General features: G+C 36.8%; 2 protein-coding genes, 1 long non-coding RNA gene and 1 pseudogene across 5 annotated transcripts; 1 reads left to right on the plus strand and 3 right to left on the minus strand.

The window, feature by feature from the left end:
- Nucleotides 1–2,262: 2,262 nt before the first annotated feature.
- LOC150037105 (toMV resistance protein Tm-1(GCR237)-like) lies at nt 2,263–7,586 on the plus strand. 3 transcript variants are annotated; one of them, XM_090311793.1, is made up of 9 exons: nt 2,263–2,542; nt 2,881–3,528; nt 3,968–4,174; nt 4,435–4,650; nt 4,741–4,960; nt 5,065–5,312; nt 5,787–5,965; nt 6,066–6,319; nt 7,193–7,586. In XM_090311793.1, exons 1-9 carry the CDS (start codon nt 2,405–2,407, stop codon nt 7,342–7,344), a joined length of 2,262 nt encoding a protein of 753 aa, XP_090167919.1. In that variant the 5' UTR covers nt 2,263–2,404; the 3' UTR covers nt 7,345–7,586. The 3 variants fall into 3 exon arrangements, with proteins under 3 accessions (XP_090167919.1, XP_090167917.1, XP_090167918.1); XM_090311791.1 differs by having other exon boundaries at nt 2,278–2,542; nt 5,137–5,312; XM_090311792.1 differs by lacking the exon at nt 2,263–2,542 and adding an exon at nt 2,663–2,801.
- Nucleotides 7,587–7,818: 232 nt separating this feature from the next.
- LOC150037106 (protein pleiotropic regulator PRL2 pseudogene) lies at nt 7,819–9,644 on the minus strand (annotated as a pseudogene).
- A 189-nt stretch (nt 9,645–9,833) lies between these two features.
- Nucleotides 9,834–11,269, minus strand: LOC120072985 (uncharacterized). Its single transcript, XR_005480648.2, has 2 exons — nt 10,918–11,269; nt 9,834–10,111 (listed from the first exon to the last, which is right to left on the minus strand). It is a non-coding gene; the product is annotated as an uncharacterized LOC120072985 (long non-coding RNA).
- A 1,199-nt stretch (nt 11,270–12,468) lies between these two features.
- On the minus strand, nt 12,469–12,948 carry LOC150037107 (uncharacterized). The gene has a single exon (XM_090311878.1). It carries the CDS (start codon nt 12,946–12,948, stop codon nt 12,469–12,471), a length of 480 nt encoding a protein of 159 aa, XP_090168004.1.
- Nucleotides 12,949–25,914: the final 12,966 nt, after the last annotated feature.

Raw genomic sequence — 25,914 nt, forward strand, 5'->3', positions numbered from 1 at the left:
GAGGATACACTTTCTATAATATCAAAAAAAAAAAATGATACATTAGAGAGACATTAAAAAAAAAATACACGTTAGTTGGAAGAAAAGATAAAAGAAAGTTTTGAGTGAAACTTAAAATTAAAATTGAAATCAAATTTGTTATTATTGAAAATTTTGTCAAAATAAAATAGTTAGTATAGCACATAAGAAAAAAGCTACCTATAAATTTCTTCGGAATCTTAGTTAAATAACTGTATCCTCTAAATACCAACTTTTTAAAATCAGACTAAACAATTGTGCCTTCCAAACAACAATATATGATGAGATACTTGAACTTCTAAACTATATGCCTTGAACCTCGATTTTTCTTTTTCTTTTTTCTTTTTAATATTGCAAGTTAAAATTGGAGTTCTTTTTAATAAGCTTTTTTTCTCTAAAAAACATTGGAGTTCTTTTATTTTAGTGATTATTGTTGTTCGCACGAGGTTTCCAAGAAACTTAATTCGTGGAATTTGAACTTTTATATTTGTATTAATTTTAGTGTAACAAATACAATCTCTAATATAATAATTCTTTGAAGCTTTCAAAATAAACTTTAATCTGTAAGCTGGTTGATCTTCTTAGATGATCGGCCTTCGGACTTGTTGATCTTCTTAGATGATTGGCTTTCGGACTTGTTGATTTTCTTGGATGATCGGTCTTTGGGCTTTGAAAGATCGACCTTTGGGGTTATTGATCTTCTTCGATGATCGATTTTTGGGCTTGTTGATCTTCTTAGATAATCAGTCTTTGGGCTTATCGATCTTCTTGGATGATCGTCCTTTGGGCTTGATGATCGACCTTTGGACTTGTTGATCTTCTTGAATGATCGACTTTTGGGCTTGATGATCTACCTTTGGACTTGTTGATCTTCTTGAATGATCGACTTTTGGGCTTGATGATCTTCTTGGAGGATTAGTGTTCGCACGAGACTTTCGGAGAAACTTGTTTCGTAGAGTTGAACTTGAGTTGATGTTGATGTTGATGTTGATTTGATGTACTTCGATCTCTAGTACTTGATCCTCCGACTCTCTCTCAGTCGAATGTGTATGCTTGATTTAAGGAAGCGAAGCGCGTGATGATCTTGGAGTTGAAGTCTTGAAAGAATGTTTGTCTCTGAAGGACTTCAGTTTTCAGGTGTGGTCAGCTTCAGGAGTCAGGGAGTCCTTTATTTGTTGGGAGAATTCTCTCTAGGCTCTTTGGAATGTAAAATTTATGACACTCCAAATGAGGAGAGCTTCTCTATTTATAGAGTTTGGGCTTGGGCTTGGCCCTTGTGTTTGGGGAGTTTGAATCTTCAGCTTGTATGCTATGAAGATACAGTTTGTTGAAATCTTCTAATCTTCAAAGTTTCAAATAGTTCAGATCTTCAGTTCTTCAGAATTCGAGAACCTCAGTCTTCGAAGCTTGAGAAGCTTCGATCTTCAGCACTTGAGAGCTTAAGTCTTGGATGAGAGCTTAAATCTTCAGAGCTTTAATATATCTTTTGATCTTCAGAGCTTTAATGTCTTCTGATCTTCAGAGTTTTGATATGTCTTCTAATCTTCAGAGCTTTAGTGTATTATGATCTTCAAAGCTTTGATATGTCTTCGGATCTTCAAAACTTTAGAGAAGTTATGTTCTTCGGATCCTTGGAGCTTCAGACTTTAGATCTTTAGAGGTTTTTGCCTTTAATTCCTCCAACCTCCTTCAAGAGATAAGACCTCTATTTATAGAAGATGAGCTTTACATGCGCTTGGACCTAATTACTTTATTGGGTCCAAATTGGGTTTGGGCTAAAGTTGGGCTTGGGCCCATTTGTTGTTGGACCGAAATACTGACTTTGAGCTTAATCTTTAATTTAGCCCAAAATTTCACTACGAGTTTGAATTGGCACGTGACAACTCGTGATTCGCCAAAATTTCTTATTCAACTGTCGTTTTTTTAACCTTTTTAAAAACAATAGTATTTTTTAATAAATTTTGAACTTATATATATTTATAATTAGTTTCAAAACTCGCAATTTTTTTTTTTTTTTTTTTTTAAACAAAAGCTCCCTTCAAATTATTTAAACGTTAAACCGTGTTTTGATTTTGAAGGATTAATTTCTTACAGTAAACAGAGGGGAAAATAGAAATTTTCTGATGTGATGCGACACCCAAACAAAAATCCTCTTTTCACGTTTGTTTTCTTCATTTCTTGTATGGCAACATCCTTTGAAAAATCCTATAAATAGAAAAATCTAAAAATATTTATAAATAGTTCCACCAAAAACCCGTTTGGAAAGGAGAAAAAAAGAACCTTTTCAGAAAAAAAAAAAAAAAGTTTGCTTTTAGCTTTTCAGAACACAGTAACATACCTACCTGAGTCGGAAGTTGGGAGCTCGCAGAAAGAAGAAACCATAAAAATGGCGACGCGAGGTGAAACCAAAACTCCCCGAGTTTTCTGTATCGCGACGGCTGATACAAAGCTCGAGGAGCTCCGATTCATTTCCGATTCCGTTCGAGCCAACCTCAATTGCTTCTCTAGAGCTTCTTCTTTCAAGGTTACAGTTCTTGAACTTGTCTTTTCAACGTCTGTTCTGTACATCTTTTAGTGAAATTTTTTCATATGCATTGTCTTGTTTTTTGTGAATTTTATGGAGATTATGATTTCAACTTTGATCGACCAAACTATCGGAGGTAAACCACGTTTACCCGATCTCCAAATTTGCGTTTATCTGAATTTCTTTAAACAGGAAAAAGAAGGTAACAAAATGAACAAAAAGAGAGAAGAAGCAAGTAATTCTCACTCTGTCTAAGGCTGTAAGCAGAATCGCCGTTGTTGATTAACGATTCTTTTCGCCGTGCTTGTATTGACTGTGTGTGGTTACGGAAATGACAGGTTGAAGTGACGGTTGTTGATGTTTCTACCAGCCGTCAGAATGGGATCGAGAGTTTGGATGATTTCGTCTTCGTGTCGAGGGAGGATGTTCTCTCTTGCAATGATCTCACTGGAAATCATCTTCCCGACGACCGGGGTAAAGCAATCTCGATAATGAGTAAAGCACTTGAATCTTATCTTAGTAAAGCCAAGGAAGATGGGATTATTGCTGGAGTTATAGGACTTGGAGGCAGTGGAGGGACTTCTCTCATATCCTCTGCGTTAAAATCTCTTCAAATTGGAATACCTAAGCTTATCGTCTCAACGGTTGCGAGTGGTCAGACAGAATCTTATATCGGGACATCGGATCTGATACTTTTCCCGTCTATAGTGGATGTGTGTGGGATTAATAGTGTCAGTAGGGTTATTTTATCCAATGCTGGTGCTGCATTTGCTGGAATGGTGGTCGGAAGACTTGAGAAGTTGAAAGATTCGTGTGATTCCAATGAAAAACCAACAGTGGGTCTAACGATGTTCGGGGTCACGACTCCTTGTGTCAATGCTGTCAAAGAAAGATTGCTTAAAGAAGGCTACGAGAGCCTTGTTTTTCATGCTACTGGGGTAGGGGGGAAGGCAATGGAATCTTTGGTCAGAGAAGGATTTATACAGGTGATTTTATGAAGAGAATTATTTTATTTGAAGTAGCTTGCATGATATGATCTGTGAGTGCCACTGCCAACTAGGAAAACATAATGCATGTTTAGAATGCCAAACGAGAGGCTTGTCTTTGACTGTGTCGGCTGCTGCCTAAGTTGTCTTGAAAGTTGAAACTTACATGCATTATAAAATTAGAAAACCCGTTGGAATTGTTTTGACTTATATAAAAAACAATGTTTTCTAAAAGAAATAAATAATTATTCTTTTATATCATTTCAACCTGATAATGTTTACTTGTACTCTCTCAGTCTATCAAAAATGTAAAAAAACCACGAGGGTCTGTAGTCCCATCGCACTCCCCCCAATTAGAGATATTTTTATCACAAATATGTTCCTTTTTTTTCTTTCTTAATTTTTTATTGTTGCAACATTTTTTTTCAATATCACATAGGGAGTTTTGGACATCACAACAACAGAGGTAGCGGACTATTTAATGGGAGGTGTCATGGCTTGTGACAGTTCCCGCTTTGATGCCATCATAGAGAAGAGAATCCCATTGGTTCTAAGTATAGGAGCACTGGATATGGTGAACTTTGGATCCAAAGATACAATACCCTCCAATTATCACGAAAGGAATATATATGAACATAATAAACAGGTGATTCTTCTATGCGGCTCTGTTTTGTTTATTTGTTCTTTGGCTATTTCTTTAATTGACTTTTGACATTATAATACCTCAAATTAACTATTTGTCTCATTCTTGTTCAATTTAGGACAGTAAATTAGCATCCACTACTCCTATGATCAGATTTGTTAAAGTTTTTCATACCTGTCTCCATGCTAGTTAGAACTAGTTTTCTTCATTTTCTTTATGTTTCTCTTCATCCATACTGAACAAGGAAACTGCTTACTTTTCAGGTTTCCCTGATGCGAACTACGGCAGAGGAGAGCAGAAAAATTGCTCATTTTATAGCTGATAAGATTAACAATTCATCGGCAAAGGTTCGTGTGTGCCTGCCACAGAATGGTGTATCTGCTCTGGATGCACCAGGGAAGCCATTTTATGATCCTGAGGCTACTGCTACTCTTATAGATGAACTACAGAGGGTTATTCAGTTAAATAACGATAGGCAGGTACTCATAAAGTTATTATAATCAAGCTTCTGGCTTTGTTGACTTATCCCCAACGGTACATTGTAAAATTTAAAACTCTTTACGATACAGGTGAAGGTATATCCTTATCATATTAACGATCCTGAGTTCGCTGAGGTATTGGTTAACTCATTCTTGGAAATTACTTCAAAAGATACGGACTCATGTGGCCCAAAACTTGTTTTAGCTGAAACTAGTCAAGACCTTCTTAAGGACTCCATTTCTGTGTCCAACTTGTCTGCCAATGTAAACATTTCATATAGTCCTAGTGACTTCCCAGAGGCAAAACCAGGTTATTAACGATGACATTTGCTTGGCTTTCTAATGTATGAAAGCACCTTCAATTTCAGTATTTAGCATTTTGGTGCTGCTTACTTTAATTATGTCGATAAACAGAAACTTTGCGAAGAACACGAATGATATTGGAGAACTTGAAAGCTCAAATACTTAAAGGTGTGCCCATAATAGGGGCTGGTGCAGGCACTGGGATATCTGCCAAGTTTGAAGAAGTTGGTGGTGTTGATCTGATAGTAGTGTACAATTCAGGGCGCTTTCGCATGGCTGGGAGGGGTTCCTTAGCAGGCTTGCTACCTTTTGCCGATGCTAATGCCATAGTGCTTGAAATGGCCAATGAAGTATTGCCTGTAAGTTCTATCTTCTATGTACCTGCTGATTCACAATGTTAATTCTAGGAATTGTTATCTACAAACTTCGGATTGACCCTTTGCAAGCATTACTTCAATTTTAAAAGAATAAATTGTATAAATATAATTCTGTATATATGAACCAAAGTAATGTGGTGGTTCCTAGAAGTGAAAACGGTTTATTGATACAGTTGGAATAGACTTGAAGTTGAAAATGACTTGATATAATCTTTTTAGTCGAGCATTGTGATTTATCGAAGTTGAAAATGACTTGATATGATCTTTTTAGTCTAGCATTGGGATATATCCAGTTGAACTGGAGATCTTGGATGTGGAGCATTAGGTATATCAGTAGATTATTTGGGAACTCTCCCGATAACCTGAGCGAGAGATGTTATACCTCTTTGATTTGACAATAATGTTGGAGTTTGTACCTTTGAAGTGTACTCGTCTTAATCATATAAATATGTATAGGTGGTGAAGACAGTTCCCGTACTTGCTGGAGTATGTGCTTCTGATCCATTTCGTCGAATGGACTTCTTTCTAAAGCAGGTGGAGTCGATTGGATTCTCTGGAGTGCAAAATTTTCCTACTGTTGGGTTGTTTGATGGTAACTTCAGACAAAACCTTGAAGAAACAGGAATGGGATATGGGTAGGCTGTAGCTTATGGAACCTAATATTAGTACCAAATCTTTCTTCAATATTTTATCTTACAATCTTACCATTACATATTTGAATTTTTTTAAAATCAGATTGGAGGTCAAGATGATTGAGAGGGCCCACAAAATGGGTCTCTTGACAACCCCATACGCTTTTAACGAAGATGAAGCCTTAGAAATGGCAAAAGCCGGTGCAGACATTATAGTTGCCCACATGGGACTCACTACCTCTGGATCTATTGGAGCCAAAACTGCCCTATCAATGGAGGAAAGTGCAATCCGTGTACAGGCTATAGCAGATGCTGCTCATAGGATCAATCCTAATGTTTTAGTGCTCTGTCACGGAGGTACTATCTATGAACTACAATGCTGATTGATTTTCTTTGACAACTTGGCTAACTACTTTACTGCACTAAAATGTTTGAACCTTCCATAATTCTGTTCCTCGCTCCAAAACTCAACACAGAGAACATATTATAAGCCGGGATTATTTGGTAAAACATACAAATATAACCACACTTAGGTAATAAATGCAGTCAGCTCTCTCCTCTGTGTGAGTTTGAGGACCTCATCTTCGGGGAGGATTGCAGTGCTTAAATGATACATAGACTAAATATATATAGCTTAGGCGAGAGAGATTGTGGACATCGTCATCTAACAATTGAAGGATACACTGATGATATATCGGGCAGATCAATTGTGTAGATAGAAGTCTTGGCATAGCCACTAGGCAGGCTCTTGCCCAAGGTACAATCATATAACAGAGTTGCAAGTACTAATTGGACTGCCTATAAACTCATAATTCAATTCAACAATGGACAAATTATGTTGAGATCGATCTTAATTTAGAGGAAGAAGATTGAGTAGGTTATTCATCTGCACTCCTTTCCCTGTCGAAAGGGCAACAAAATTGGACAAAAAGTGTCAGTCTCATCCAAATGTAAGCAACCAACAATAGAGCAGTGTATAATTGAAGAAATCAGGGGTACAGTGAAGCCAATAGTTGGGTAATTTTTCTACTGTTAATTTGTGTATTTATATTGATTGTAGTATTCATTTTGGGATAATACCTCTCGATCGTCCTAGGACTGTAAATGTTTAATGGTTGCCTTTAATGCTAACTGCTTGCATAAGAATCTAATCCTAATTTGTGAAATGCATGACAATGAAAAGATGTACAATTACTTGAATAAATTAAAATAATGTAATGGTACTCTCAGGTCCTATATCGGGCCCTACTGAAGCAGCATTCATTCTGAAGAGAACCAAGGGAGTACATGGATTTTATGGTGCATCGAGCATGGAGAGGCTACCAGTCGAACAAGCTATAACTAACACTATCCAGGAGTACAAATCAATTTCAATGAGATAAATTTTTGAAGTCTGGCCCTTGATGAGCTTCATACTTGGCATTTATATTGTATCTTATTACTAACTTCTCACACGCTAAAAACTGACCAACCCAATTACTCGACTTGAAAAATCCCAAAAAAAAACTCTTAAATGTTGTTTGATATTCAATGCTGGTTGTTAATGTCTGATGCACGGCTATCCTATTGGCATACTATTCATGTTCTTAAACGTAATCTAATATATACTAATATATTGTATATATACTTTGATAGACTTGAAAGTTTATTTATTAGTGTACTGGTATACTAATGACATTCTTGAAAGTTGTTTGATATGTATTGATAATTGATATACTATTAATATACTATTGATAGTCTTAAAAGTTGTTTCAGAGGACATTGCATAAGAATGGAAATTGTATATACAATTTCTATAGAAAACATCTTGTGTAAATAACTATAAGACTAGAAAATATTCTCTATGAAACCTGGCAGTTACAACTTTCTAAGGAAAACTCACTAATTTCGAAAGAATTCACAATTGTTATTGATTATATTTACAGAAAAAAAAAAATGAAAAACTAAGAGGTTCTTGTTTCTATTCGCGAGGCCTATAATCCTCAGATATCTTTGGATGGCTTGATGTTGAGGGGATGAGTTCTAGCAGTAGCATTTTCATCCTCTTTCCACAATTTAATAGTTATGTCGGGTTCACAAGTTACAAGCCTCTACCCAATTATTTCGTAAGATAGAGCACAAATTGCAGCTTCACTATCCAACAAGTCAGGCTGAGCAATTGTTTGTGATTGTTGAAAGTTATAACCAGTTTTCCAATCCCAAAACCATAAACTACCATTGTCACCCCCAGTTGCCGTAACACCCTTCTCATTGACATCCATCACATTAATTATATTATAGTCTTCTGTTGAGAAAGCATATTGTGCACAAACTCCCCTTTAGAGGTTAAATTTTTTGATATTGTCCGCTGAAGCAGATGCAAAGAAACTGTGCTCTTTAGGATGTTGTGCCATTGCCCGAACAGATTTCATATGACGTGTTAGAGTTGTCATGGTCTTTCCATATCTAAGGTCCCAAAACTTAATAGTTGAGTCGTGGGAGCCAGTCACAACTTGTGGATCGGTGGGTCGAGAAAAAACAGGGCAAACTGTGTTATCATGGCCAGAGAGGGCATGAACTTGCACCTTACTTCGAATGCTCCACACACGGTAGACAGAATCACGTCCCCAGTAAGCAAAATATCAATGGCTAGATGACCGGGGTAAGAACGAATTACCTTGTTCTGTTCCAGGTCCTAGTATTTGACTTGTTTGTCATCACCAGCCAAAAACATGTATGCATGATTGGTGCTAACATCAAGACCTCGTATTTGATCAGTATGGCCTTAACGTAAGTTTTAACTTTGTAGTTGCAACATCCCAAATCTTCGTAGTACGATCTGCTGAACTAGTGTACAGCCACATATTACTCGGATCAAATGCAATAATTATAAAACAAAACTTTAGATAATTCAAACCAATTATTGATCAATCTCAAATGATATACTAATTGAAAATGAACTATTGTTTTTTAACTATTAATCTCATTAAAGTAAGTAAATTTTGTACTATACCCAAATATAATAGCTTTGTTTAACAATTTCAAATTAAGTATAATATAGACACATTATTGATATTTCATATCATGCATATACTTTATATTTATCATTGATATACTTTATTTAAGTATATCACTTATCAATCTATGTTATTGATCATATATCTTATATGAAGTGTATCAATGAAAGAAGTATATCAATAAAGAATGTATATTACTGAAGAAAACGATAAATACTCATATGTTTACTACTTGAAATGACTGTCAATATACTTCTGAAATACTAAAAAAATACTACTAAAACGACACACCTTTATTTTTGTCCACTCAACCCAACCTACCTCAAGAACCAAACTTCTCCTATCTATATTAGCATATATCTACTTTACATATCAATCAAACCTGAAATATATCTACTTCAGAGTAAGGCACGAGACGAAAGGAAGGTAAACAGGAGTTAACGGCAAGCGCAATAGAAAGTTGAGGGTAGAAGGTAAACAGGAGTTAACGGCAAGCGCAATAGAAAGTTGAGGGCAGGCGATAGACTTAGATCAGATGCAAGCAAGTTCAGTCTCAATACGCGCATTAGAAAAGAGGGAGTGAATTATACAACTGATATACTTACTATATCTCGTATATCATACGCACAACTAGTTTACCCTAAATTTGGTACATTAGTTAAATTAATATACAATACGTATGTCATAGATCATTTAAATAATTGAAATACAAAATTAGTTTAAACTTTCTTGATACATTGAAAATTTATTCTATTGGATCGATTGGGTTTTATGGGCTCTGATACTATGTTAGAGAGTATAGGACTCTATCTCAAAACCAATTAGCAATGAGAGGAGTAACCCATCTATCCTATAAAGAATGTGAGTCCCCTTGGTTTTTCCAATGTGGGATTCTCAACAAGTTGGACCATTTAACAAAATTACAACTCAAAATTTTATAACGTTTTAATTCGGGGTATCTCTAAAACATAAATTTTAAAATAAGAAAAATTAACTAAAAAATCTCAAACACCTACGTTCTATCAAAATCTAAATCATGAAACGAAAACAGAAAAATATGAAAACGATACGAGAACTCGTATGCAAAAGCATTTGTCCGGTCGCATTGTCACTATCATGGATTTCTCTTGTCAGTTGCCCGTGTATCCTTGCCCTTACATAAAAAAACATGTAAACATGAATGATGAGTGTAAAATACTCAGTAGGTCACACTATTACTTGGATCAGGCTAAGAAATCACATGTCGGGTTCATGCATGTCTAGTAACCTGGTAGCATACCAACAAAACATGGAACTGAACTCGCCGGTCAACTGTATCAAAACATACAACGAGACAAGACAGTAGATTGCCCCTACTAGTCTAACATGCATCACATACATAAATCTCATAAGTGGTCCTACAACACAAATCATAACATAACATATAATTTCAACATGCTCATAATCGTCATAACTTTCATGCACAAAAAAGAGTAACATATATTCTAAATCATGCTTCTAAAATCCACTAAGTCAATGATAATTCAAGCTTATAACCCAATTCCATCCATCAATTCAAAATAAGTCAACTGACTCCAAACAATTTACCCAAAGTACGGCTTGACTCGAGTCGCCCTCCAAACCCAATTGAATTTCCACCCTAAACATTAACCAAGCTAAGTGTGTTAAACCCAAAATCAATTCCAACCTTCCAAATCCAACATCTTATGGGTAAAACAAGTCCAAAAACTTAATTGGTAATTAACTACAGCTCAAAAACTTCATAGAAAACCCAAAACAAAACTCATCAATCCTTTGCCAAACAAAACATAACTCTGTTCGACAGTATGCTTTCGCCCCCAAAAACTCTAAATCACCCTTCAAATGTCATGAGAACAATGTAATTAGATCCAACATATAATGGGTGTTCAAGAACCAATAAAGAATATTTAAAAATAAATAAATAAATAAATAACTTACTCAAACCTCAAGATTTCGGCGAGCCACGACGACACTGTGGATTGGGCAGGGAGGTGCGGTTGATTGGTGGCGCGCGACAGACTGGCGACGTGAATGGCGCGAGCCCAGACGCGACTGGACGCGAGCACGTGGTTGGCTGACGTCTATGACTGGCGCAACAAACAACGTGCGACTCGATGGCGGAGATCACGACTGGCATCGACTAGGTTGAGCGGCGGATGGTGGACTGAGCAGATCGCCGGCATGAGGACTAAGGCGGTGACTGGTGCTTCATGAAGAAGAAGATGAAAACTCCTTTTTTTTTTTTAAGAGGTATTGTAGTTGGCCCTCCTTTTTACTTTTCACAATAACCGAGGAGCCCCTAATGAATATATATATATATATATATATATATATATATATATATATTCATAAATACCCGTTTTTTTCCTTCTTAGATCACGAAAATAAATCCTAACTCCCAACCTTCCAAATTAAATCCAATTTTCACTAATGGAATTAAATCCAAACCTTTTATCAAGTTCAATTTAAATTGAATTATCTTTCAAAATAATTCAATTGAGCCTTAAAATTCAAAATTCATCCCAAGTAATCATAGATGATTAAATTAAAAATTACCTAAACAATTTGGGATATCACATTCTTTCCTCTTTAAGAAACTTTCGTCCTTGAAAGTTCTAATCTTAGAAAAGTTTAGGGTATTGTGATCTCAACTCATCCTCCCATTCTTATGTTGCTTCCTCGAACTGGTGATTCTATCATAGAACATTTACTAATGCTATCTCCCTATTGCACAAAATTTTCATCTCCCTTACAAGAATTTAGGTAGGTTGACGAAATTTCTTAACAAGGTAAGAATCACCTTGTTGTGCTTCAATAATCTTCCGTCTCAAGATTGGTTGTATTGTTAACTGTGCCAACTATGCAGTGAATTCCGCTATTGCTACTGCAATTTCAGCTCGTTCAAAATCAATTTATAGATGAGCCTGTTTGATAATGAAAGGTGCTGAATAAGTTGTCTTTCTATTAAGAGCATCAACCCACTACATTTTCCTTGCCTAGATGATACAGAATCTCGTAATCATAATTTTTCACTAACTCTAGCCATGTACGATATCTCATGCTTAACTCTTTCTGAGTGAAGAAGTATTTCAAACTCTTGTGATCTGTGTAAATTTATATCTTCTCTCCATATAAATATTGTCTTTAGATCTTTAAAGCAAAAAATACTGTTGCCAACTCTAAATCATGTGTAGGATAGTTTTGTTCATGATTCTTCAATTGATGAGAAGCATAAGCAACCACTTTATCCTGCTGCATCAGCATGCACCCCAATTCCTTCTTGGAGGCATTTATCCTGCTGCTTGAAGTGCCGAAATGGTTATTCTAAATGTTGTCCCTTCTGCTGAGGCTTGGAAGCCTTCTGCTCTGCCTTCCTTTTATGTCCCGAGGAAATCCTAATTCCTTCGATCTCATGTACTCCTTCCTCGTCTTAGAATCTATCCCTGTTGCTATACGAAATGTTGCTGCATAAATATTGAGCTTATGAGCCTATACGTTGCCCCTCAGTTCGCCGTTCAGATCATGGACAAAAATTTCCGTCTTGTCCACTTCTGTGGCCACCATTTTGGGAGCAAAACAAGACAACTTAGTAAATTCTTGTCCATATTCCACCACCGATATGGTCCCTTGCTTCAAATTCATGAATTCTGTTTGTTTATTGTACCTCGTGTCGATGGAGAAATACTGCTCATAGAAGTGCTCTTTGAACTGGTTCCAAGTAATCAGCTCTCCACTAGTGTCCATTGATCTTTTTGTCGACTGCCACCAAATTTCTGTATAGTCCATCAACACAAATGTTGCACACTGAAGCTTCTGGTCTTTCGGACATTTCATATAATGGAAAATAGTAGCGATGGAGGACATCCTCATCTCGGCCTTCGTAGGGTTCTTCAATGACCCATCAAAGGTACGAGGTCTGTATTTCCTGAAATTCCGTAGGTGTTTAGCCTCAACCGAAAGCTCTAACATATTCTGGTGTTGTGTCTGGTTCTGAATTTGAACTTATGGCATCTGTACTGGTAAGACCAATACTTGCTGAGACTAAACGAAGTGGGACATTTGCTCGTCCATCATTTCCTTCATCCTATCCAATACCACTGACATGACTATTTCCCCTATCATTGTTGCCAAATCAGTAAACTCAACTAAGACTATTGGGGGAACCGGTGTTTGTGAAGGTACAATCTTATTCCAGGTTTGACTCCTTGTTTGAACCCTTTGCCACCTTGACCCAGAAAAGTCACTAGACGGTAGGGATTCCCTAATGCAGGAGGGTCCTGAAATTGAGGGTCTTGGATTTGGGGATCTTGAACTTGTGAATCTTGAATCTGTGGATCCTGTACTGTTGGATTTTGACCTTCGGGATTTTGGGCCCCTCTGGAAATCCTATGACTATCTCTTCCTCTAACTCGTACCATTTCTTAGCAATCATATGTAACCAGTCTTTATCAAATTATTCATCAAGAAAACATGTTAATTACAATCATAAATCCAACATAATCTTGTGCATATTATCCTAGAGGATTTTCTTAAGGGACATACTTGACGATGACGAAGAATTCGTTAGTGCCATAAAAACTTGGTCTCTAATACCAACTGTAATGATCTGACTTTCTAAGACACCTGATAAGGTCATTACTTCATGCATGCATGAACTTGTACATAAACATTTGCATTTAAAATAAGAAAATTTGAGTGTTTTATTTAATAAAGAATTCAAACAAAATTTCAGCTCAAAATTTCATAATGTTTTGATTCGAGGTACCCCTAAAACATAAATTTTAAAATAAGAAAAATTAATTGAAAAATCTTAAACACCTAAGTTCTATCAAAATCTAAATCATGAAAAGAAAATAGAAAACATGAAAACGACACAAGAACTCGTATGCAGAAGCATTTGTCTAGTCCTATTGGTACTGTCATGGATTCCTTTTGTCAATCGTTCATGTATCTTTGCCCTTACCTAAAAAATATGTAAACATAAAGGATGAGTACAAATACTTAGTAAGTGACCCCATTACTGGGATCAGACTAAGAAATATATGCAATAAATGCTTGGGGTTGGTGGGACATGCATACTGTCACTATTCCTGGATGGCCATCTAAGGGAATAACCTATCTCGCCCTAACTCACATGCCTAGTGGCATGATGACACACCATTAGAAAAAAAACATGAAGGTGAACCTGTCGATTCATGGTATCATAACATGCAAATGAACCCGTTGGTTCATGCATGTCTGGTGCCATGATGGCGCACCGTCAAAATATATAATTGAACCCGTCGGTCCACTATATCAAAACATACGACAAGACAAGATGGTAGATTGTCCCTACTGGTGTAACATGCATTACATACATAAATCTCATAAGTGGTCCCACAACACAAGTCATAACATAACATATAGTTTCAACATGCTCATAAGCCTCATAAATTTCATGCATCAAAACAGTAATACACATTCCAAGTCATGCTTCTAAAATCCACTAAATAACTCAATAATTCTAAACTAGGGACCTTGACAATAGCATCACTTATCTCAATATCAAGCCCAAATAATACCAAGCGAAATGATCTCCAACGAAAAATCCAAATTAGGACCTACAAAATAAATCAAATTCTAATTCAAGCTTATAGCCCAATTTCATCCATCAATTCAAAATAAGTCAACAACTCTAAATAATTTATCCGAAGTGCGACTTGACTCGAGTCTCCTCCAAACCCCAATTGAATCTTCATCCTAAACATAAACCAAGTTAAGTGTGTTAAACCCAAAATCAATTCCAACCTTCCAAATCCAACATCAACATCATATGGGTAAAACAAGTTTAGTAAAAAACTTAAATGTAATCAACCACAACCCCAAAACTTCATATAAAACCCAAAATAAAAAAAGTCATCAATCTTTTGCCAAACAAAATGTAATTCCACTGGGCAGTGCACTTTCGCCCCCAAAAACTCAAAATCATCCTTCAAATGCTATGAGAACAATGAAATTAGACCTAACACATAATAGGGTGTTTAAGAATCGATTAACATGCCCCAAAAAACACCCAAAACTTATCCAAACCTCAAGATTCTGGCGAGCAACACAGTGGATTAGGTAGGGAGGCGTAGTTGACTGGCGACACGCGACAGGACGACACAAGCCCAGACACTACTGGATGCGAGTGTGTGGCTAGTTGACATATGTGACTAGTGCGACGAATAACGCGTGACTCGACAGTGGAGACCACGGCTAGCGTAGACTGGGTTGAGCGATATATGGTGGATCGAGTAGATCGCCCAACCTGGGGGCTGAGGCGGCAGCTGGTAGAAATGTCCATAGGGCGGGGCAGGGCTGGGGATGCCATTCCCCATCTCCGTCCCTTTTCCCTATTTCATTCCCCATCCTCGTGAAATTTCCCACGGAGATCGGGGCGGGAATTTTCCGTTACCTTTTTTTTTTTTTTTTTTTTTTTTGTAAAAAGCCAATTAGTTTAAATCAATTGAATAATTAACTTTATCATTAAGTTGTTTATTATGGTTAGTTTTATATAACAATTTGAATTTAAAGATAAATTACTCAAATTTTGGCCTAAAAAAGTTAATTAATTTTTTTAGTAAAAAAAATAAATATAAATCAAAATATTTACATATATAATCTAAATTTAAATATTCAATTTAAACATACTCATTATGTTTCCTAATAAATAATCAAATTTGAAATTTAAATGTATATTTATATTATTATAATAATAATAACATAACATTAGATAACTATACTAAATAAATATGTAGAAGCTAATCGAGGCGAGGAACAGAGTGGTGGCGGTGGGGGGATGGGGAATGCATTCCTCGTCCCCACGGGGATTTTTTTCCCCATTCCCTCCCCTATTTTCCGCTTAATCAGGGAATCCCCGCCCATTCTCTTGGAGAAATTGGACATCTCTAGCAGATACACACCCATAACTAATATGTGTTTCTTCGGGATCACTTTTATGACTAATTTGTGACCCTTTAGGCTCACTATGACTAATATGTGTACCTTCGGGATACACACCTATGACTGTTGTGTGTTCCTTTGGGAACACTCTTACGATTGATTTTTGACATTTCGGGTTTACCACGATTGATATACTATGAGTTGTACACTGATACCTAGATAGGAAGGTTAACATGTTACCTAGAAGACCCAGTAGTGGGTCACATACTAAGTATTTTTATACTTATCATTTTTTTCTTTATGTTTTTCAGGTAATGATAGGAACAGACCGACAAGCGATAAATGGGACCCATGATAGAGCCATAAGAGGACAAACGAAAACTCTTTCGCTTAGTTTATATTTTTAGTCATTCGGTTGTTTTGAAATTTGAATTTATTGTTAGACAGAATATTTTATTGTTTTAGAAATTTTCTTCGAAAATGTTTTTAGTTGGTCATGATTAAATGTTTTGTTTATTTGACTTATTTAATAATTTAATAATTTGGTTTGAAATAGTCCTCACTGGTTCATTGATTTTATGCTTTATTGGTCTAAATATTTGAATGAAAATGTGCTTTTGGTAGTAATGGTCTTTGTCAGAGTACTTGAATGGTCGGGTTGTTACAGTTGGGCATGATGCCCTAAATTCTCATGTTCTATAGTTTGTAAATACAGTTTTGAACAATGTGATGTATAATATATGATTTTTTTTCACTTTTGTCTATGAACATTGGATGTTTTATTTGCTTTACCACAAACCAATAAACTAAATTCCCTGGTTGTCGTTTGTAACTTAAGCATGTATATGGAGACATACAGGTGGATCATGTCTTAAATGATAACCAAAATTATTTGTAGTATATGGATATAGGAGGAAAACCTTATCCTGATAATGCTACGGATGCGACCCATTTTGTAGAATAGTTACAAGTGTTATGACTTGCTACAGATGGTCTGATCCTGATCATTCATGTGGAGACATGCGAGCGGGGGCGTCCTATACAAATAGTTTGTATAAGATCAGACCATGAAGTGTTATAGTCTCGTTATATAACATCGTTCATGATAAAGACTTCACTTCACTAGGATGACCATAGGTAACTTGACCTCAATCCTGAGTGAGTTGGGAACTCCTACCTTTAAGGGCGGTCCTTTGATTTGCATGGGTGTGAATGGCTAGATCACCGACTAACACCTACCACTTTATGGGTTCGTCTGATTTGGGAGTTGAGAACTTAGCTAGACAAGATGAAATTTACTCATTCCCCAAAGCAGGGCTAAGTAGATAGATTTCTCCCTTAAGGACTAATTCCGAGGCTTGAACGATGTGGCGCACACCTTCTCATGGCCCAAGAGGTGTCCACACATAGTAGGACTATGTTGTATTGTTCATTAGAGGGATCAGTGGTACTTAAGAAGTTAGATGTAACTATAGGGGCAAAACGGTAAATTGACTCAACTGTACTTATGAGCATTTGTGAAAGGTTATCATACTGTTGATTGGTTATATCCGATGGACACAGAAATATATTTGTTGTGAGAAGAGTGTAGTTTTCGGTCTTTAGTGAAATGTCTGGTAGTTAACGGATGGTGGATCTCGTGGTTATAGAGTTTAGTCAGCTATTCACGTACTATTGGAGCTTCAAGCCATAGGTCCATAAGGTCTCCTTGGTAGTGTTGGGAATGTCCTAGAACTCGCAGTTCGTGTTAAACATTCAATTTTATTAATAACAATGACTTGTTGATTATGAATCTTATTATGAAAATCCAATAAGCGCATCCCTGGCTATAGTCTGAATATTGTAACTTTATGTAGTGTCATAAACATGATCAAGTTGACAGTATATAGCCTAAATGGTCTAATAAGTATATGAATGAAATTAGGTATCTCATCCTAGTAACACTATGTTGGGGTTGATGCCCTAAAGTCTCGTGTCCTGTAGTTTGTAAACAGTTTGTACGAACGCTTGTGTTGTTAATATATAATATTTACTTCACATCTTGTATTTTTGCTCAGTTACTTGTTTAATTTGCTTTACCACAAACTAATAAACATAAAATCCCTAGTTATCTGTATGTGACTCAAGCATGCATGTGGTGACATAAAAGTGGATCATGTCTTGAGTGATAACCAAAATGGTCTATAGTATATGGATATAGGAGGGAAACCTTATCCTGGTAACGGTATGGACGCGGCCCACTTTGTGGAATGGTCACAAGTGTTGTGATTTATCACAGATGGTCTGATCCTAATCATTCATGTTGGGGACATACGAGCGGGGGCGTCCTATACACAGAGTTTAGTCATTTGTTGGTCTTTAGTGGAATGCCTGACAGTTAACAGATGGTGGATCTCGTGGCTAAAGAGTTTAGTCAGCTATTCACGGACCGTTGGAGCTTCGAGCCACAGGTCCATTAGGTCCCCTGCGTAGCTTAGATAAAGTCGAGAACCAGCGTTTGGTTTAATTTGAAATGTTCAAATTGACAGAGGAAGTTCGATTATATATGATATAATTGGCTAAATGTATGAGATACATTATTTTGGAGGAAATTAGATATAAATATGATTTATATCAAGTAAATGAGAAGATACTATAGTAGATATGTGATATCAAACTATAGGTTAAAAAATAATATGATTATATTTATTAATATTTTAGTTCGTTAATTATATGATAATTAACTCAAAAATCACATTTGGACGTGGGTTAATGAGGCAGCGTCGGTTATTGTAACCAATGAATTAAAATGAAAATAGTTTTCATTTTGATCCTTCATCCAAAGTGAAATTAGAGAGATCGCGCTGGGGAATAAAAAATGATCGCTTAAGCATTTCGAAAGCCTATACGATAGTCACTCTCTGCCTATACGATCATCCACCTCGCGCCTAAACGATTGCACACTAGTTCCTACACGATTGCATAGCTTTTCTAAAGGATCGTAGTATGTGCCGAGTTTGCTAAACGATTGTATACCATTTCCTAAACGATCGTTCAGTAAAATCTACACGATCATGTAGTGTCTCCTAAACGATAAGCATCGTGCTATGCGATAGCGCCTTTTTCCCTCCCACTTACTTATCGCCTTCACGATTCGTGCTTTCTCTTTCCTCTACCAAATTCACCAAAGACCATGCTTTGGGTTCTCACTTCGAGAATACCCGGGGCTCTTTTCTAGTGGTGTCATCCCCACGACGTTCGTGGTCGCGGTTGTTCATGTTGCTACAGTCGATGCTTCTGCTGGGTGTTGGTAGATCGCGTGGGGGTTTTTCGCTGCTTTGAGTTTTGAAGTTTGAAGATTGTCTTCAACTGGTATGGCACTCTCTCCCTTATTATATCTTGTTCATAGCATGCCGTTAATTAAGATTTATTTGCATAACTGTGCGTTTGAATGTATATTGTTGTATTTCGATCATTGTGAGATCGAAGCGATCCGAACGTGCTCATGGAACTCTTCGGTAAGAGATCCTTCACACTATTGGATGCGACCCACTCTATAGTTGTTACAAGAAGTTGTAAGGTGCCACAAACGATGTGATCCACAAATCGTTCATGTTGAGACATGAGAGTGGGGGCATCCTATTTAATGAGTTTGCATATAGACTAGACCACGAAAATAGTCACTTTTCTTTATAACGACCGTTTACTGTTAAAATTGACTATTTCATTTATTATATTATATAACCTAGGTTAACTCGGTCTTAATCCTAAGCTAGCTATGAACTTCTGTTTGTTTGAGATTATCCTTTGATCTGCAAATGGTGAGAGTAGTCCAACAACACTGCTCAATAAGCTTGCCATTTTGGGGATAAGACCGGATGAATAGCTGGAGACATAGCTTTGCAAGATGGAATTCACTCCTACCCTATTTAAGGTTAGCAGATAGGTTGTTCTCGTAAGTACTAACTCCAGGTCTTGAACAAACGAGGCCTCACCTTCTCATGATAGAGAAAGGATTTGATTCATAGAGATTATGAATCAGAATTGTTCATTAGAGAATCAGTAGGAACTTAAGAAACAATATGTAATCACAGGGGTAAAATAGTATTTTTGACCTAGTTGTGATTACGAACAACCTGTGAAGGATCAACTTACTAATTATGGTTATTAAGTGGACATAATATATCTACAGTGAGGGGAGTTCAACTATGGGCTTTAGTGGAGTGTCCCATTAGTTAACGAATAGGGGTTAGATCGGACTAATGAATTTAGCCAATTAATCTCGAATCGTTGGAGCCCATGATCTGTAGATCCGCGAGGTCCCCCTACTAGCTCGTAAATGGATAAGTTTTAGGATAGTTTGAGAATTTAATTTGAAACGTTCAAATTAAACGGAACAAGAGAATAAATATTTAAATATGATTTAAATATATAAAGATAATTATTGTGCAAAAATTAATTTAATATTTGATATTAAATTAACTTATGAAATTAATTTAAGAAAATCAATTAAAATGGTTTAAAATCAGTTTATGTTTTAAAAAGGAAAAATGGAAAATCGTTTGCATGGTTGCACAAAATGGAAAATGAGATTTCTCCATTACCATCATCTTTATGCTCACACAAAAGCCATTATCTTATCTACTTTGATTCTCCAAGCATGAGCTGCAAGCCATGCACTCCATCTCTTTGCATGTCCATCATATTATATATAAAAAAGATTGGAGTTGTTGGAAAAGGATGAATACATAATTTTAAGAGAAAATTTTCTGAAGAAGAAACTGTTTTCTTCAGTCGGACTGCTTTGAGCTTTTCTTGTTTCTTCACATCTTCAAGCTGTTCTTGAGTCCCACAACTCTGCCTAAAGCTCCAAGAGCATAGTAAGGAAGGCTTTGAGGTGGTTCACAGTGATATCAAGTAAAAACAGCAGCTGTACAAACGTTTTCTTGGAGAGTTCATCAAAGGTATGTTCTGAAAACCCATTTTTTAGAAGAGAATGCTTTAGTTTTTGCAAAAATTAGTGAATTAGAATGCTTATGAATCCTTGATACTTTCGCTACATGTTGTTTAACTCTTTCAAGTAGCTTAATGGATTCAAGTTGAGAATCAGTTTTTGGGTCAATTTGAAGTGTTCAAATTGACAAGAGGGAGTTTGATTAAATATGATATGATTAAACTGGTTAATTATATATGATATGATTGACATTATGTATGAGATACATTATTTGGAGGAAAATGATATAAATATGATTTATATATAGTGAAGGAGAAAAGACTATGGTTCATATGTTGCATTTGATGTGATATTAAACCATAGATTAATGAATATAATATGATTATATTTATTATTTATTTTTGGACAATTATAGGATAATTATGCCGGCATTTTCTCCGTAACCGTGTGATAATGGGAGGTTGCATTCAGTTTTCGTAACTAAAGAATAAAATGAAAATCGTTTTCATTTTGCGATAGATCATTCATTCGCTCACATTTGGTGTATACTGCCTATCGCATAGCAAACCGAGAGCCTACACAATATCTCAACGTTTCTAAACGATCATATACATGCGTGTTGTTTACTAAATGATCGGATAGGATTTGCTAAACGATCGTCTAACTTTTTCCTAAACGATCGGGCACCCTAGCGTTTACTAAACAATCGTCTATACGATCGCGACCTTTTTACTAAACGATCGTGTACCTCTTCCTAAACGATCAAGCATCGTCTATAAGATAGACACCTGCCTTCTCCCATTTTCTTGGTCGTGGTATACGATTTTCCTTTTTCCTTCCCTCTACTAAATCCAACAAGGCCCACACCTCTTGAATTCTCACACCGAGAATATCGAGGGTTCTAAGTGGTAATGTTCTCCCTGCTGCTGTGTTCATGAGGAGTCCATTCGTTGGTAGACGATTTGGTGGACGTTTGTTTGGACGTTCTCAGCGAAGAGCGAGATGAGTAGTTTGTTGGATGAAAACAAGTTTTCAGTGAAGAAGGGTTCTTCAACGTATTTCTTCTCTTTGTCATTTAAGTTTCAGAGCATGCCAGTAATTTGTTGTATAATGCATATCTGTTCTGTTTGATTGTGAATGCGTTAATTCTGTCACAATGAGTTTGGAACAATCTCGCTCCCACTCAGAGGTACTCTTTGATAAGAGTTCCTTCAATTGGTATCAGAGTCAGGTTCTGATATTCCAAATTCATTGTTGCAAAGAATAACATTTACTTTCTCGGTGGGTAAAAGCATGTCTGCTCGTTTAAGCATTAAATAGTTTGTGGATGTGGATTAATGGAGTTTCTGAGATGAAGCCTCTGATTGTTTAAATTCTTTTACATTTGAAATTAATTGTAAAGGCCCCTACATTTTTTGGCATTATTAACTTGCTATCAAGTATGTAATTTCAAAGTTTTTGAGTCTGTGAGTCGTTCGTGAAGAAGCTTTGTAGCAAGGAATTGCCATTCTTCGAGGTTGAAGATGACCAAGAGTTGGTCGGGTCGTGTAGATGATGAGGTAAACGATCGTTGAGTATCGGATACTCGGGAGCAGGTTGTCGCGCGCGCACTAGACGATCATGTAACTCAGCAAGCTTCATCGCTTAGTTGGTGACTACACGATCATGGAGTAAATCGTTTACATATTGCTTGTTAAGTGATCGTCCAGACGACCGTGCTTCACAACTACGTTGTCGTCTAAACGATCATATAGAACTTGCATGTTTTTGTCTTGTGCGCTAAACGATCGGGTACCTCATGCTTCATCGCATAGTTATTGGTACTTGATTGTAGCTAAACGATCGTATACCCGACCGCGTTTACTAAACGATGGAGAGCTTCGCCCAGGCGGTTACGACCCGTTTCGCTTGTGAACCAGTTTGCTCGATGGAAAATGTAATAGATAGAATTTTTTTTCCGTTTTTGAGGCGGTTCATCTAGGTCCATTAATCTTTGTGAATGTACATAGGATGTATGTTTGCTTATATATCATATGGTATGCCATATAGAAGAAATCCCACCTTAGGTTATGCATTGGTCATGCATCATCTCTTTATTATAAGTGTTATGATTTAGAGAAGCATGATTTAAATTACGTAAGAGCATGCTCGTACATTATATAATATAAGAGTTATATTTACGCATGCATAAAGCATAGACATGCATCATCTTTATATTATAAGTGTTATAGTATAAGGGTGTATGGAGCATGTGTGCTTGGTTTGTTACTTGTATATAAAAGTTATGTATAGTAATGAATGGATATTGTATAAAGCATAACACATAGGTTAAATTTATAAGTGTTATAAATACCTAGTTGTGTGGCAATGAGGTTTTAGTTGGTTCTTTTATAAAGGTTATAAGGAAATTAGAAATAAAATCAATAAGGAAGACATGCATGCCAACTTAGGTTTAAATCATGATTTTAAAAGTGTTTTAAAACTTGGTGGAGATAGACTTAAGATTTCAATTCTAATGAGATTAGCAACCTAGGCTTTAATCTTTTAATCGGTTTAATAGGATTAAATTGACTAATAAAAGATTAAAGTGTAGCAAATCTATCTATAAGAGACCTTTTGTCTAAGGCAGGTTCTGTCTAGGCTGGGATTTTTAAGGTGATGGAAACGGAACACCCCTACCTAGGAACCTACTTGGAAAGGTGAATTAGATAGATTTGATGCATACATGCAAATTTAAGGACAGTCCATTAAAGAGTTTAATGTGACTACTTGAAATTATTTGATTTCAAAGACAAGAGTTTTTTTTTAGCGGATTAAACTGACAGATTAAAATCATTAGCCGGATGGTCTAAGCTAATGAACCCCTAGGTAGAACATTCAATGGGAGGTACTTGGGGTATCTGATGCTTCATTTAAACCTCTCGTGTTTCTCCCTTTATTGTCCACATTGTGAGATCCATCCTCGGCCTTGTGGGACCCTAGGAGTGTCCCCCTAAAGGATGGTGTTTGGGTAGGTCAATATCAAGGTGGATGGAGAAAATGTTCATAGTAAGTGGGAGCGGGACGTGCGACAGCATATCCCACGATCTCTCTCGTTAGGTTGGATAAAGTTTATGTGCATCACCTCGAGGCACCCTGGGAGTGTCCCCCTATAGGATGAAAGTTTTGCACGTTTCTTTATCTGATCTCCTATATAGGATAAGGTTACTTAGTCTTTTGTCCTAATCTTCTTTTTCTCTACGGTGGGTGCATTAGGGCAGGACTCTGGGGTCGAAAACGAGGGGTTACACTTATGCGAAATTGTTAAGGGTTAAAAGTTCTGGACCGAACGAATGGTGACTGTTAGGTGCAGTTCCAAGAGTTGGTTCTACCTAATGGTTGAGAGTGTCTCATCCCAGTGAAGGGGCATCTAATCACCCCACGGGTGACATTTGTCCTGCCTTGCTGGGGCATCATTGCGAAATAGAAGTCTTATCACTTAGGGTACTTGGTAACTATTTTGCGAAAACTAAAATTGGTGTTAAAACGTGGTTTAAGCATAGACTTATAAAAGTTTGTTCTATTTTCAAAAAAGTTTTAAAATGACTATGGCCATAATTGCTCTACTTAGCGCCAACAAACTAACTGGCAATAATTACGCTAGTTGGAAACACATGATCACGACTATACTTGTTGTCGAGGATCTCATGTTTGTCCTTACAAAGGAGTGTGTCCTCCTATTACACCTCCTAATGCTGCTCAAAATGTTCACGATGCTTATGAGCATTGGACACGAGCGAACGAGAAGGCCCGAGGCTATATCTTGGTCAGTCTTAACAACGTTTTGGTCAAGAAGCATGAGCCCATGGTCTCAGCGCGTGAGATCATGGAGTCCATGCGGAGGATGTTCAGACAACCATCAGGATAGCTCAAGCATAAGGCTCTGAAATGCATCTTCAACTCCAAAATGGAGGAAAACACCTCTGTTCGAGAACTTGTGCTTAACATGATGGTCTACTTCAATGTGGCGAAGATGAATGGGTCTAGGATCGATGAGGGCAGATAGGTTAGCATTATTCTGCATTCGTTGCCGGAAAGCTTCCTGCACTTTATCAGCAATGCGATTCTAAACAAAGTGGATTATACCCTTACAACTTTCCTCAACGAGTTGCAGACATATCAATCATTACTGAAAAGTAAGGAGAAGAGGGGAGGTGAGGCAAATGTTGCCTTGTCTTCAAAGTAGTTCCATCGAGGTTCGACCTTAGGAACGGAGTCTGCACATTCGACTCCTTACACTGGAAAGTGGAAGAAGAAAAAGGGTAGTAAGGGGAAGGGAAAGACGCTGCTAACCCACTACCTATTGCCCAGTGGAATAGGCGTCTGACGCCGGTTGATAAGGGAAAGTGTTTCCACTACAATCAAGACAGACACTGAAAGAGGAATTGTCCTTGCTGGCTTAAGGAGAAGAAGACGACCAAGGTTAAGGCCAAGGCTAAGTCAAAACAAGGTAAATGCGATTGACTAGTTTTGGAAACTTGCTTAGTGGAGAATGATGATTCTGACTGGATTATTGATTCAGGTGTCACTAATCATGTTTGTTCTTCTTTTCAGGGGATTAGATCCTGGCAGCAGCTGGAGGCTGGTGAGATAACGATGCGAGTAGGCACTGGGCATGTCGTTTCAGCTATGGCAGTGGGAGGAGTTCAATTGACTTTACAAAAGAAATTTCTTATTTTACAAGACGTATTTATGGTTCTTGAGTTGAAGAGGAACTTAATTTCTGTAAAGTGCTCGTTGCAGTGTAAATATACTCTTGAATTTAATGGGAATAAAATGTTTATTCATAAAGATGGAGTTGAGATCTGTATAGCAAAACTGGAAAATAACTTGTATGTGCTAAGGTCGTTAGCATTAAGTTCCCTCTAAAACATAGAGGTGTTTAAAATTCCCATAACTCAAAATAAACGTCAACGGGTTTCTCCAAAAGAAAATGCCCAACTTTGGCACCTTTGATTAGGGCACATCAATCTCAATAGGATTGAGAGGTTGGTGAAGAATGGTCTTCTAAGCGAGTTAGATGTCTTTACCGGTGTGCA

Source organism: Benincasa hispida, chromosome 3 (genome assembly GCF_027475165.1).
Source record: "Benincasa hispida cultivar pf3 chromosome 3, pf3_genome.v1.1, whole genome shotgun sequence".
Taxonomy (NCBI): Eukaryota; Viridiplantae; Streptophyta; class Magnoliopsida; order Cucurbitales; family Cucurbitaceae; genus Benincasa; species Benincasa hispida.